At 46.0% G+C, this 15637-nt stretch overlaps 2 protein-coding genes across 4 annotated transcripts in view; one reads left to right on the top strand and one right to left on the bottom strand.

The window, feature by feature from the left end:
- Window positions 1–15637, bottom strand: part of LOC144124691 (uncharacterized) — a 202869-nt gene that overhangs the window by 23211 nt on the left and 164021 nt on the right. Inside the window, exon 3 of one of the 3 annotated variants that reach the window (XR_013313259.1) lies at window positions 3704–3785. The exons of the other annotated variants lie outside the window; for them this stretch is intronic. The gene's annotated coding sequence lies outside the window, so the exon portion shown is untranslated. Of the gene's footprint in view, window positions 1–3703; window positions 3786–15637 lie in introns of those variants that run through there. 3 annotated transcript variants of the gene reach the window in all.
- On the top strand, window positions 10148–14621 carry LOC144126354 (uncharacterized). Its single transcript, XM_077660418.1, has 3 exons — window positions 10148–10669; window positions 10979–11089; window positions 14521–14621. Exons 1-3 carry the CDS (start codon window positions 10549–10551, stop codon window positions 14619–14621), a joined length of 333 nt encoding a protein of 110 aa, XP_077516544.1. The 5' UTR covers window positions 10148–10548.

The raw sequence follows: 15637 nt of genomic DNA, 5'->3' as shown, positions 1-15637 counted from the left end.
CATACATGGCTGCTGTGCAATGCCGCAACCCAGCGAACCGGACGAATGTGTGGAGCCAGCCTTTCCATGTGACATTGAAAATATTCCAAAACCGACCGATCAATGGGCTATGCACAAATTTCCAAATTATGCTGGTGCTGCATACGTGCAGGCCTCGTACGACAGCGAAGCTCATTCTGTCGTCATCGAGAAGACTGTTTTTGCGAACTGTGGTTGTAATTCGGGTGAAGTAATTTGTAGAACATATTGCCGGGGGACCCTTATCTCTGAGAAAGTGTGCCGCGATATGGATGAAGCGAAATGTGTGCTGGATGATGCCGAGTCCCTATACCTCTGCAAGGGAGTGGGCAAACCAGCATATTTTGTGACTGTGTCCCTAACAAAAGGACTGGAGAAGCAACTGATTCATGCCGACGGACTCGACCTTAGCAAGAAATGCAGAGGAAGTGTGATATCAAAAGGTAAGAATCAGGGTTTTCATTCAGGTATCGTGAATTCTACGATGTTTAACGACGAACTGCACTGCTGCGTTTTTTCTCCTATTGCGGTGTTGCATGTTTTTAATGTGCTATTTATCAATTAATTTAGCGTTGGTGAGAATAAAGTCCTGTATGCAGATTTTCATTGAGTTTTGCTTGTTACAGGAACAGCCTGCATATCTTGCAAGTACCTGAGAAAGGCCTTGCTCACAAGGCTGAGTGAGGTGAAACGGAGAAGGCTACGCAGTACGCCTGCAGCCAAAGTGCGACTTCTTAGTCAAAAGAATCGTCGTGCAACTGCCGGATTAGTCTCCCTGACTGCGCGGCTTGAAGAAATGAGGAAGCAAAATGCAAGCATTGAGAAAGAAGTATTAGAGAAAAATATTTCATGCTTGGCGCTCAAGCAACAGCTAAGTGTACGGCAGTGCCTTGCAGCATCAAAAAGGTCCAGCAGGAAAGGTATGCACTACAGTCAAGAGTGGATACTCGAGTGCATACTCATGAAGCTAAAGAGCCCTCGACTTTACCACCATATCAGGAAGCATGATATCTTAATTTTGCCAAGCAAAACCACGCTCAAAAAGTACATAAGGTCGTACAAGTCATCATATGGCTTCAACTCTAAAGTTGTAGATATTTTAAAGACCTCCAGCATGTCAGTCTTCCAGAGGCACGGCGGACTTCTTGTGGACGAGGTAAAGCTGTCCGAAAACTTCACTGTGACTTCATCGGGAAAAATTCAAGGCCTTGTTGACCTCGGCACATTTACAAGACCAGAAGATAAACACCTGCAATGTGACCATAGCATGATTGTCATGTTTGTTCCATTTACTGGAAAGTGGAAACAAATAATTGGAGTTTTTGCTACTAAAGGTAACATAAAAAGTGACATTCTGTTCAAAATAAAGATTGAAGCGGTCATCGTTGCTGAGAAAGCAGGTCTGTTCGTGGATCACATTACATGTTATGGAGCGGCTTGGAACCGCAAGATGTGGAGATTGGCCGGAGTGTGTGCTTCGGCAACTAATATTGTCTGCAAAATGGAGCACCCTGTGGACAATGAAAGAAACTTACATTCTATCTCAGATTTCCCCCACCTTATTAAGTGCCTGCGGAATTCCCTGCTGAAGACTGGCTTCACTACACCAGAGGGAAAAGTATGTCATTTGTTTGGTGAAGGTTGCATTTCTACTGAAACTAATGTTTCCTCCTCTTTATGCTGTTGCTTCTAGGTATCTGTACGGCCAGTCCGAGAGCCATTTCTCCGTGACAACAACGTGAGGACACTGAAGGTGATGCCTGGTTTGACAGAGGCCCACCTTGATCCGAACTCATTTGAGAAAATGAGTGTCTAATATATTTCAACTTTTTGGATCAAATGTCTTGAGAGGAATGATGTTCTACAAGAATGAAATTGATAGAAAATGTGGCAGCATCACTGCAACTCAGGAGTTCTTTGTGTAAGTAGGCATTTAGCAGTTTTTCTACTTATTTGAGAGCATAGTTCGATGATTTACATTTTTGCTGTTTGCTTTTGCAGAAGGATTGAGAAGCTAATTAGTCTCATGACGTCCCGGTATGCAGCTCAGGCACTGAGGCCAAATTCTGCGGATGCAGCCACCCTTGTGGACTTCCTGGATTATTTAAAGAGATGGGAAGCTTGTAAGGGTGGTTTTGTTAGTGAATCGACATCAACGGGACTCAGAGTCACTATCATGCGTACACTTTCGCTGTTGCAGTACCTGACTCAGACTATTGGGTTCAAATACATGATGATGTCACGGCCTAGCACTGAGCCTCTTGAAAACCTCTTTGGCGCTGTTCGTCAGCCAAGTGGCTGCAATGCCCACCCCTCACCAGAGCAGTTCTTGATAACAGTTAATTGCCTTTCCTTTTATAACCTAGCCAGAAGCGTTGATGGAGCTAATGCTGAGCCTGACATTGTTAGTACACTTATTGGCGTTGAGGATCGGGAATGCTCACATCGTGGGCCAAAAAGGATTGATGAGATGCTTGCTCAAGGCAAACTCGAGGAAGCAGAAATTTCTTTAAAAACAATCCCTCGCAGCGGTGCTCAACACTTCTCACTTGTGATTGAGAGAAGCGATGCACGACTTATATACTACACTGCTGGATATGTAGCACGAAAATGCGTGCTCAGCCTCAACTGTGCATCGTGTAAGAAGATACTACTAGTTGAGCCAGCAGCAGCAGCTTCTGACCGCCTCCCCTCTAGCTTTACTGAGCAATGTGACTGGGGTGGACTGTTGTACCCGTCAAAAGTGCTGTACAACTTCATGCTTGCACTCGAAAATATATCCACTAAATGTTTCAGTGTAACAGAGCTGCATACCAACAGCATCTGTGATGTTGCGTCGCAAGTTAAAGCAAACTTTTTGAGCTCTAAAAGTGTTGGTTGCGATCAGCACAGGGAACAAGTGAGTGTAAAATTTGTTTCATTTTACATATTCACGCGCTTGCACTTCCTTGTTAAGGGCCTGAATAGCTCAAATGCCACAAAACGGCAGCGAGCTAAACATCTTAAGCTCAGCAGGAGCACGTGAACTGCGGTTTATCAGTACTTTTTCCTTCAGTGCTGTATATTTGAATAAAATAAATGCTGTTCTGTGTGTGGTAAAAGGTTCCTTGTTTTTTTCGCGAAGTCTCCGCATAGCCATACTTGTAAACAATATATGTAGTATTGCATGCTTTTTCTTTTAAGCGTCCATAAAATTAGCGTTGAATCGACTTCATAAAATACATTCGATGCGCGCGCCAGAACGCCGCTTGAGTGGGAGCATGCGGGAGTGCGGACGATGACCCAGGTGAAAGGTACTGCAGCGCCACCTAGGCGTGTCTGGGATTATAGCTTCACAACGGCTCCAGTCCTCGCCCCACTACACCTAATCTAGTACACTATAGCATGGCTGGGTTCCAATACTCTAGACGTCTAACAAGACGTCTAGTGTGACGTCTAGGAAGCAGTCTACATGTCCATGTATTGGAACTTGTCTACTGCTCACGCCGCCACGCGGCGTAAGAATGTAACTAAAGCTTATGAACAGTTGTACTACTATTTTTCACAAACTGAGCAATAACGATAATTAAAAACGTGTTTTCAACAAGCTTACACATTTCTTCTGCAATGACTGAGCGTAAACCGGACTGGTGGATGTGCCTATCGGTCAGTCAACTTGTAGCAGACGGGGCCGCTCTCCGAAGACGACGCTAAAGAGATATGCGATTATTCTTTTATTATTGATGCTAAACTGTACATGCTCCTCGAACGTGCTCGTCCAGACGGTCCTGTAAACATAAGAATACGAAAGACTAATCAATATGCGCGAAATGCGATACGGCTAATATACACTGCAACAGGAAAACACATACGTGACATTAAACCTGCTGTCTGCCGTACGTGGCACTCGGAGACAGCGAGAGACCTAAAGACAGCAGCGATCTTTAATCCTGCAAAGACTAAAATCAATTCGCAACATGCCGGAGTATTGGTTCTGAGAGTGTAGAGATAAAAAAAGAATGCACGCGAAAGAGTTGATGCAACTAATACAGCAACAGAAGAACACATTTGTTAACCGTCACGCCAGCCGTCTTAACGCCCGTCGAGGAAACCAACGACAGCGACGAGTATTCTCTAAAATCAAGGTGCTAATTAATCGTCAGATGCCGGACCACGTAAACAGACCTACAGCGTCCGCTGCTGTAGCAAACCTCTAACTGGACGATTTTCTCCTGCGTGATTCACTGCTAGGAATCGCACGTCAACGAAGATTAATTAGCCACTAGTTTGCGTACCAAATAACATGGAATGACACATTTTTCCTTTCCTATACTCCGTGTACAGTCCGACGCCCGCAAGCGCACGACTCGCTCATCCGCGTACATCAGCTCCGCCATCTTTAGACAGCAAGTTAGCCTGCATCGATGTGGACTTCGGCGAAGCAGTCTTATTAGACTGTTTCGCCGAGAAATGAAACGCGTCCCATGATGGCGGCTGTCCGGCTAGACGTCTAAGTAGCCGTCTACTTGGGAGTATTGGAACGCAGCCCATGAGTAAGGTGGCTAGAGTGGGCCCCAGTCTAGCCACCCTAGCATGAGTACAGTGTTCTAGAAGGTTGTAGTAGAGTGCACTAGAATATTTGGTAGTGTGCTCACTGCGCCGCGTCTCCATAGGCCTGAGTGAAGCCGCCGATGTCGACAATTTTTAGTTTCCCGCTTGTCCGCTAGGTGCCGCTACCGTTCCAAACACTGTAGCCACCGCCGCACGGTGACGCGCTTGGGAGTTGTTTTTTTGGTCGTCGTGGCGTTGTGTATGTGTTGTGGTTGCTGTGGAGGATTCTGTGGCGTGCTTAGGGCATTATTTCTTGTCCCACGAACCTTCAAGGCGAGGCTGTACCATCCTGGATAGACTGCAAGATTTCCGTAAGGGAAAAGAAATGCCGGGTCGCCGGCAGAACCATTGCTTCGCGCCGGGTTGCAATACCGGCTATGCTTACAAGAAAGATGGCCCAAAGGTAGCCCTCTTCAGCGTGCCGAAGGAGGCCGCTTTGAGGGAGCAGTGGGAAAGAAACCTGCGTCGCTCGGACAAAAAGCTTGACGACAGTTGTGCTGTGTGTGAGCTACATTTCGAGACGCGCTTCGTCATCCGCGATTACGTCCACGTCGTGCAAGGGGAAGAGGTTCGTATTCCTCGTGGCAAGCCAGCTTTAACACCTGATGCCATTCCGACCCTCTTGCCCAACTTGCCGAAATACCTGTCAAAGAAAATGCCGCAGCCGAGACAGTCAAGCAAGAGAAAACGGTCAGGTGGAGACGAAGAAATACCCACATCCAAAGCAGCTTGTGAAAGCTCTCGCCAAAATACCGGTGGTGCGGACGGTGCGAGCGTTGCTACCACTGACGGTACTTCGGTGACGGAACTGGCAGAACAGAGTCTCTCTGACGCTGTGCCATCGGACGCCTTTGCTTGTTCTTCCGTGTCACTGCAGCGAGAAGACATAGAAAGCTTGAGTGGGCCTTCAGCGCTCTGGACGAAGAAAGCGCTTCCTGGCCAAAACGACGGAACGTTTTACTGCACGTCAGTCCTAAACGCAAGGAATGAAGTGGTGTCGGAAAAAGTCATTTTTCGTCCGGTTTCCTCAGTGCTGCATTGCACGGTGTATTTGAGGGGCGTTTTATTCAAAGAAAGGCCTGTAAATTCACGAGCGGAAGCTGTAAACGTTCTGACAGAAGTAGATGCTCTTCATCTCTGTCGTGTCGCGATGCATTGTAAAGAATATGCAGGAGATTGCTAGACTCGGAACCTTAAGGACCACGCTGTCACCCGTGACGAGATCTACAGCAGAAGCCGCTTTACCACCGTTCCAGTAGTAGGTAATGACATATTTCAATTTACATTTTTTTCGCATGTTGCAGAGCATGTGGAGTTTAGTTTATGTAGTTTTACAGGGCATTCAGATCTGCAGCCAACCTTTTTTTACTTTTTCAGATGGACAGTGCACCTTTTGCAAGTACTTCAGACGGGTTCTGCTCACACGACGATCCAGAGTGAATAGAACCCGAAAGTGCATTCACTCAGCTGCACTCAAACTGAAAACACTTGCACAGAAGAAGCGCCGACTAGCAGACCATTTGCAGCGCTCAACTTCAAGCCTTTCGCAAATAGAGAAGAAGGCTGCCGCTTTAAAAGAGGATGCTCTAGAGCAACAAATATCGAATCTTCCACCTAGACAGCAGGAAGCTGTCAGGCAGTGTTTTGCAGCTGCGAAGATAAAGGCGAAAGGTGCTCGATACACTAAAAAGTGGCTGCTAGAGTGTATAATGACGAAGATGAAAAGTCCACGGCTGTACGAACACCTGAGAAAAAACATGGTCTCCTACCGATCATCATTCGGTTTTAAAAGCACTGTTATGAGGCAGCTAAAGGACAAGACTGCTGGCATTGACCCATACAAGAGGCATGGGGGCTTGGTAATTGATGAAGTAAAGCTGTCTGAGCATTTATCTGTCAAGAAAGCCGGTATTATTGAAAGATTTGTTGATTTGCGAAGATATACATCGGCTGACCAGCAGCATATGCCTTCTGACCATGGCATGGTTATTCTTTTCGTCCCATTTGTCGGCAAATGGAACCAAATAATTGGCTGTTTTACCACCAGGAACAACATGAAAGATAGAATACTTGCTCAAGTGATCACGGAATCCACAATACTGGCTGAAAACAGTGGGCTGTTTGTCGATTTTATAACTTCCATATTAGATTCCATATTGGCCTCCTTGCTTGATGTAGACGATAAAGATGCCGCTGAGGTACCTCAACGTCGTATGCCAGCAGGAACTACAGTGAAATTGCCGGTTGGTCAGGCTGGAACGAGTCATGATCATAGTCAACATGTAGTCAACAGTGACTCACAACTAGTTTTTCACATTGCAGGCTATGTAGCGCGAAAATGTGTCTTAAAGGCAAAATGTGAAAGCTGCATTGGCCTTCTAACTATGCCATCCACTGATGACAGCTTTCAGCTCGCAAGATACACCAAATACTGCGACAAGGGAGGACTCATCTAACCTTCTGCTCAGCTCTACAATTTTGTGCTGAAGCTCGAGAACCTTTTCACAGAATGCTTTAGCCAAAGCCAGCTCCATTCAGAGAGCATTTTTGATGTCCTGGATGTGGTCAGAGCAAAGCTGTGCAAAGATGTTCGTTGCAATCTTCACGCAGAAGATCTTTCCAAGGAAATTGTAAAGTTTTACATTGTAGTCAGGCTTCACTTCTTTGTGAAAGGAGTCAACACTGAGAGGCCTAGCAGACGTGAACGGGCCAAGCACTTGAAGTTGAGCCGTAGCTGAACCACTGCCACTGTTGCTTTCCCTGGGAGCTTATCTCCTTATTTCAAACGATGTAACTAAATTTCTTTTCCCCGTTTGAACACGAAGGGCTTCGTGTGTTGTTTCACTTAAAATCTGCTGAAAACCTTTGGGCTGATGCTATGGCAGAGAAGTTACTGCATGCAAGTTCAAAGTGATGGGTAGGTAGGTACATGCAATTCAAAAAGAGTGAGCGAGTCGCGAAATGAACTGCAAGGATGTGTGAAGTTTCACAGCCACCATTAGCATTGATCCCAAGCGATATTTGTCTACGTTAAAATTGGGAATAAAGCGACACGCCGTAGCTGAATTGGTGGCTCAAAGCATTTGCTTTACGTCGCGCTGGTAGGACGACGCTTAGCGTCGAGTCCGCAATCTGAGCTGATGAGTTCTTAGGATCGCAAAGTGGCGGCCGCTGTGCGCCTGCGCTCCACGCGCTTGACTCTACCTGTGTTCGCGCGGATGAAGATTTTATTAAACCTTCATCCGCTAATGTTGAATAACGCACATGCAAGCTAGGTTACTCCGCGCAGGCACGATCTTTTGGCAATAACACGGTATTTTACCCCCGCATACGCTTGGGCCACTTTCCCGGCCTTCCTACAGTGAACACGACCGCAGCGCCGCCGCCATTTTTCGACATCGGCGGCTTCACTCCAGCCCGGCCAGTGAGCACACTACCCCTATTCTATTTCGCTGTAGTTGTAGTGGCAAGAGCGAAGCGGGTTTCGGCGGGAGGAGCTGAAGCAAAAAAAAAAAGCGGTCGGCCGCTCGGGGCGCTGCCGTCGAATACTGGAGGAGAAAAGCGAGGAGTCTGCTTCGCCGCATCGCTGTATTGAGCGGGTTTGAGCGTTGCCGTTGGAAAAAAGTGGCGATTTCGGCTGCTTGGAGTATTTGGGGTAAGAACAGCAGATAAGAATATTCCTTGGGGGATGAAAAAATGTACAAAAAGACAACAAAACTCGGAGAGCGCCCCTCAGACATGTGGCCCCGCTCCATTAAAAGCCACCTGCGAACACGCACGCTGAACAAGACACCCTGAGGAAACATCGCTGGCCAAAGGCACAGAGAGTGAAAAAGCGTATGGGACAGAGAAAGTGCAGTGCATAGTAAGCACGGCGGCCAACGAATGCAAAAGTTGACAAACAAAAGTGAGGGGTAGCAGAGGGGCGAAGGGGAAGATGGGTGGAATGAAGCGGGGGAGAGGTTGCGAAATCACATAGGAACAGCGAGAAAGCGGCGGTAGAACTAGAAAGAAAGGGTGTGAAGAAGAGGAAAAAGAATGAACCGAGAACTGGAAAAGGGACAAGAGAATGAGGTGTGAAGAGGAATGCAGCAGGGAGATATCCCGTACTTCAGTGCTTTTGCCCCTCGAATTTTTTATCAGCTTTCAAATTGTGGTGAGTTCGTCTTGTTTGTACAATCTTTTTTTCTAGCCTTCCCCGTTCCTCCTGCTTCGCTACTTGGAAATAAATGCTCAGTTAAGCCAGCACTCGTGTGTCCGTGTTGTGTCTCTCCCGTGCTGTCTTCTCATCGCTGGAACACGGCGTGTTTTGCATCGCGTGTTCTGTGGAATAGTGGGCTTCTCCTTGTTCTTTATTCGGCCACGCTAGTGCTTTGTAATAAACTCAAGCACATTTTCAACCAAAAACTAATTTTAAAACCCAACGTTGCGGAGCCAGCTGGGCTCCTTCTTCAGAGGTGAATGGGGGCAGTAGTTAGCGTCTTGAAGTATGCATGGATGGGAGCAGCAGGAGGCCGAAAAAAGAAAAGCGGTGATGCGAAAGAAGCGGGCAGGGTGGGGGTTATGGCTGCGATTCACATTACGGTGTGTAGAACAATGGTACGTTCTCGGATTGACGCGGTCAATGGCGACTTGTCTCCTTTGAGCTGAAGAGCGAATTAAGCTCCCTGCGCATATACTGCGGGCAGGTTTCCTTTTGTGCGCTCGATGTCCCAGGAATGTTTCAGGATTCTGGGAATAGCCGTTTTTGAAAATTTTTTTTGTTCAAAGGTGGCACGCACGTACGAGGTTTCGTGGAAGTTGATTCTGTGGTTTCAGTCTTCGGAATGTCCGGGTACACAGGACTGCGCTCTCTTGCGAAGTTGCGGACGTCGTTTTTATGTTGCCGAATTCTTTCTTTCAGTTTTTTTTCGACGATGTAGCTTAGGTCGCAGTCGCCGCAAGGCTCTTTCCCTCGTGACCGGTCTTTGGGAACATGTAGGCAAAGCGCAACAGTGTTTGTGGGCTTGTGCGCAACCTGGAGACCCCTTTTCTCAGGATTCGGGTGGTGGTTTCGCTGGCATCTCGGACATAAGTCAGAGTGACGTACTTTGGTGGTAGCGTTGGTTGCTGTTCGTGCACGTGCTTCGGTTGTAGTGCCTCGGTTTTGCGTTTTCTGCGATGGAGAAAAGCAGATACTCACTGTTTTGCACCGGGTTGCAAAACTGGATATCCCGGGCATCGAGTGGAAAACGGACGGAAGCTTTCTATATTTGCAGCACCTTAAGATGCGGAACGTCGAAAGGTTTGGGAGCGAAATTTGAAGCACGACGACAAGCCTCTTGCTGAAACGTCTGCGATCTGCGAGAGACACTTTGAAGAGCATTTCATCCTTCGGAATTACATACATGTGATTGACGGCAAAGAAATCCGGCTTCCTCGAGGCAAGCCTGCCCTAGCTCCAGATGCGGTGCCGGCACTGCTACCAGGTCTGCCTAAGTACCTCTCGAAGCCTTCTTCTAAACCGAGAGTAGAAAGAAAGCGCCGCGAGGTCGCTGCAGCAGGACCCAGAAAGAAATCTCGGCTGTCTCGTTGTGATGAGCACGAAAACGAAAACTCGGACAGGAGCAACAAGTCGATCGGTGACTTCAAACAAGCTGAGCAAGTCGTGCAATCAGGCGATCTGCATTTCATCGCTGAGAATGTAACAGTACCGAAGTTGTGAACGAGGCTGAACACATCGGATCTTGATATTCTGCTATATGCAACAACACATGCCACCAAGACACCGTTTACTGTATTGCATGAAAAAGTGGTGTGGTTCAGCTCGGATGGGCAAGTGGAATTGTGGCCAAATGCTATTTCAATGGAAAAGAAAAGGAATGCGGAGGAATTACCTACCTTCATGAAGCAGGAGATATTCTAAAAGAAGCTGACTGTGCACGGATATGCGCAGGTACTATGAGTGCAGAGACGTATCACGAACTGAATGAGATGCTGACCTTCAAGATGAAAAACACGCTGAATCTTCTCAACAGCAAAGTCTTCAGCAAGTTCTGCCTTGGTGCAGTCACAGCTGAAGGTAAGTGCTTCTTGTATCATAAAGCGCACGTTTATTTTTTTGAGCAGATCGAAGACGTGCTATGTCGGCGTATTATTTAATGAATTTCATTCCATTTTTTCATTTCCCGCCCTTCGCAACTGGCTGAAGCGATGCCCCGCATCCGCATTTCGTTATTGGCTCAATAACGCCGCTTCAAGCAATAGTGAGGGGCGGGAAATTCAAAACTGGAATGAAATCTGGAAAGACTCGTTATATATACCGGCCCTGTTTTCATATTTAGTACATGGATCAGCAACCAACTTTGTGCATTTTGTTTTTGTTTTGCAGGCGGCATCTGTGTTAGCTGCAGATACCTAAGAAAAGCACTTGTCACCAGAAAGTCAAAGTTAAATACCAAGACCATGAAAAGGAATTTGTCCCAGCGACTGAGAATTACCAGTCAGAAAACAAAACGGCTCGGTATACGTTTGAGGAACCTTGCAAGTAAGATAACTGCAATGAAAGAAGAAAACTCCAAAACAAGCGAAGTGACATTCCAGCGTAGAATTGAATCGCTAACCACAAAGCAGCAAGAAGCAGCTTTGCACATGTTTAAAGCATCGAAGAGAAAAAGCAGGAGAGGGATGATGTACTCATAAGCGTGGATCCTTGAATGCAATATTATGCAAATGAAAGGTCCACGGCTCTATGAGCACATGCGCAGGCAAAACATCCTCACTTTGCAAAGCAAAGTGACATTGCAGAGCTATCTCAAGTCATACAGGACATGATTTGGCTTTAACGAAAATGTCCTGAAAATTCTGAAGCAAAAGACTTCCACGATGGATATCTGCAAGACATGGTGGACGAAATGAAATTACCAGAAAATCTTTGCGTCTCCTCTTCAGGACATATTCAAGGCTTTGTGGATATGTCAAAATTTACCCCAAGAAGTGAAACGCACAATGTGGCTGACCACGGGATGGTTATAATGTTTGTGCCATTTGCTGGCAAGTGGACACAGATACTTGCATGTTTTGCTACTCGGGGGAAACATGAAAAGAGATCTTTTGACAAAAGTCATGCTGGAAGCAGTAATACTGGCCTGTTTGTTGACTTCATTACCTCTGATAGCGCAACTTGGAATCGCAAGATGTGGACAGTAATGGGCATTCAGGCAACTGCATCGAGCACAAAATGCAAAGCACAACGTCCCATTGATGGAAAGCGGTTTCTTCATTTCGTCTCTGACTCCGCATCTGGTTAAATGCGTAAGAAATGGACTTCTGCACTCAGGCTTCAATACACCAGCCAGACATGTAAGTGCTCAAGCATATTGAAGCATTCCACTAAGAAATTATTTTTTAGAGAAAATTGAATACTTCCGTTGTCGGTGAAAGAACGTGCGTGCTATTTAACTGTTTGAAATGCTGCATGTTGTCTGTTGCAGTGCCACATCGGATTGCTGCTCTATTTGTTTATCTCATTACAGTATAGAGAGCAGAAAATTTTTTTATCTTATTTGTTTCAGGTGTCTATCTATCCAGTTCGAGAAGCCCTAAAACTACATGGCTCCAATGTGACGCTCCAGGCCATGCCAGGCATCACTGCACGCCACACACAGCCGAACAACTAGGAAAAAATGAGAGTAACATATGCATTTCAGCTCTTTGGTGACAGCGTTCTTAATGGCCTCCAGCTGTACAAGAGCGAGATTGAGCACCACTGTGGAAGCATTCAGCCTGTCCTGACTTTTTTTGGGCAAGAAAAAAGTACGATTGCGGGTACTATTCTCCCTAAGTATGTTCCACATCATTTTCTAATAGTATGTTTTGCCTCTTCCAGAATGATGAGGGACCTTATTGAAATTATGACGTCTCAATATCCCGCTGAAGCTCTGCGTCCGGATTCCCCTTCCGAGGACAAGTTGCTCTCATTTTTGGCTTACATCTGCGAGTGGGAAGTTCACGCCTGCGAGCGTGGTGGTTTCTGGTCCAACTCTACAGCAGTTGGACTTAGGGTCACTATCGGCAGCACACTGTCCCTGATGGACTACCTGGCACGTAGCGTTGGGTATAAATTCATTATGATATCAAGACTCAGACAGGATCCAGTGGAGAACTTGTTTGGCATCGCCAGGCAGTCGTCAGGTTGCAACACGCACCCAACCCCAGAGCAGTTTTTAATAACTGTGTCGTGCCTAAACTTTTATAACCTTGCCAAGTCAGTTTCTCATGGAAACGCAGAGCCAGGTGTTTTGGATTCTTTACTTAGTGGTGATGCTGATCCAGGGGCAAAAAACACTAAGCAATCACTCATTGATAAATTGATTGCTGATGGTGATCTGTGCAGTGCTGAGCTTGCTGTAAAAGAACTGAAAGATCCAGCTTCCGACCACATGGCATGTCTATCTGCAAGGAGTGATCAGCGCCTTATTTTTTTATATTGCTGGATATGTAGCACGAAAGTTCTTGGCTAAATCACCATGTGATGCATGCAGAAAGCTCCTACTTGCTGACGAAACTGACATACGAAACCCGATCTCTGATCCCGAACTCTGATCTTACTTTTGGGCGCGCGTGTACAACTGCGCGCTTGTCGAGGCATGCACTCTGAGACGCGTATTTCTAAACTGTGAAACTGTTGTGGCGGACTTAATTTTGACCACCTGGGATTCTTTAACGTACACTGACATCACTCAGTACATGGGCGCCTTGAGTTTCGTCTCCATCGAAACGCGGCTGCCGCAGCCGGAATCGAACCCGCGCCCTCGGGGTCAGCAGCCGAGGGCACTAATCACCGAGTCGTCGCGTAGAGGAGGCAGCTCAAAACATTGCATTAATTCGCGTGATCATTTTCTGCGGACGAGTCAGTGCGACTGAAGGCTGCTTCCGACTTGCGAACAGTGATCCAGTCACAGTGTTGATTGCGTGAATTTAAGCGGCACTTTCTTTTTTTTTCACCACAGCTAACTTGGTCAATTCATGCAAAGCAGGAGCTTCACATAAAGGACGGCCGCTGCACTTGTAAAGCGGGCATTGCAGCGCAGTGCAAGCATGTCGCCGCAGTGTGCTTTTACATCAACCGCTACGAGGAAACTTCCTGCACCAGCCAACCTCAACAGTGGGGCAAACCGAGCATGAAACCCCAGAGGCCACGGAACCAAGACTTGATGGCATTCTTTCCCAGTGAGTCTCAGCACTATTGCATTTTGTCTAAGGTTATTTCCTACACTTTCAGTTGTGTGCGCATGTTTCTCTTCGCATATGAAGCAAACAGAAACGTTAAAGCCTTGCAATTATTTAGCATCTTGCTGCACTGAATGTCTAAACAGCTTGTATTTATACTAAAATTAAGTTGCACTTCTCTGTTCAGAACGTGTGTAACCTTATGGATGTTTGTCTATGCCCCTTTTGCATAACAGGTCAAGAGAGCAATTCGGCCAACACAAAGGCTGCATCTCCGTCCATTCTACTGAACTACCCGGACATAATGAGTTCGATGAAGGAAATTTTGGAGATGAGACAAATGAATGCGGAAAAATTGGTGTGCCAGGACGTGCTTAACAAAATTGTAGATCAAGCTTCGAAGGTGGCAGACGAAGAAATTTTAGAAGACGTGCTGAAATCAACGGCACGGCGGCCTGTGTATCACTGCCTGAAAGTTGTCGACAACAGTGCAACAAAAAAAAAAACAATCATGCGCAGGGACCTTGCAATAGAGATGAATAGCTTAGAGGCTGCTAAGTACCAAACCGACGTGGTCCTCTCTTGCAGTCCCTGTAAACTGTCTGTCCTAACACAAGGCCAAGCAAAGTGTCCATGGTAAGTTATAATGGTAGTGAAGGCAATCTTTCAGCTGATTTCAAACCATTCGTTTAAAATGTGCAGGTGGCTTCAGGAACACAGGTATCGGATTAGCAGCACCAAAGCACATTGTGTGCGCACCAAAAGTGATGAAGATGGCTACAGGAAAGCTGCTGAGCAACTGAGGACTGCATGCTCATTCAAGAACGCTGCTATGCGTTACGGTAAGGTCTAACTTCTATCTTGCACATTATGATGCAAAGCTGATGACAATGGCATGCTCTAAGTTATATACGAGATGTGTTGAAGGCAAAGTTGAAGCACAAATGAGGTTCATTGAAATCAAGTGATTGACATGTGGATGAATTAAATGGAAAACGAATATTTAACAGGTATCAACACAGAAGCCAGAGCACGAGAGGAGCTGGGGCGGCGGCTAGAGGCACACATATTTCAGGTGCGATTTTGTTTGTTTACTTTTCTAATGCGCATATAAGCTTCTGCCTTGCGAAGAACCTATTATTTCACAAAATTATTTTTAATTCCTTCCCTCTCCAGACAGGGTTGGTAGTGCTGCCTGAGCAGCCATGGCTGTGTTGTAGCCCTGATGGACTTGTGAAGCTTGAGAATGAGACAGTCCTCGTGGAGATAAAGTGCCCATTTACATATAAAGATACGCCATTCATCAACTATGATGAAAGGTCTATAAAATTGCCCTACCTGGAATTCCGAAACGACCAAATTGAGCTTAGGTCTCGCCACCAATACTACACCCAAATCCAGGTACAACTGTATGTTTTGAATTTAAATAAGGCACTACTCTATGTTTTCACTCCTCAGCAGTCTGTGATTGTACCAGTAAAGAGGGGTGAAGCATTTTTGACTGAGCTCATCCCGAAGATGGAATACTTTTATTTCAAATTTCTCATCCCAAACCTTATCTAGAATTTAGTATAATTTATTTTGTTTCCACTCACAAGCAAAGAGGGTTCTTGTAAGTAGGCACTCAGTACGCCAACAAATCAAGCTTTCTGTTTTAAGTGCAATATTTTCACTCCATCTTCTAGTCCTTAAACATTGTTACTGCATTCTTAAACAGCACAAGTAATCATGGCAGTTCTACATCTTAATATTTTTGGGAGTATTTATGTGTGTATAGTGAAATGCTGAACAGCGACAATAACTTATTTTAATGACTTGG

Source organism: Amblyomma americanum, chromosome 3, assembly GCF_052857255.1.
Source record: "Amblyomma americanum isolate KBUSLIRL-KWMA chromosome 3, ASM5285725v1, whole genome shotgun sequence".
NCBI classification, from domain to species: domain Eukaryota; kingdom Metazoa; phylum Arthropoda; class Arachnida; order Ixodida; family Ixodidae; genus Amblyomma; species Amblyomma americanum.
The sequence above is the reverse complement of the archived record's forward strand: the minus strand, read 5'-3'. Positions and strand labels throughout refer to the sequence as shown.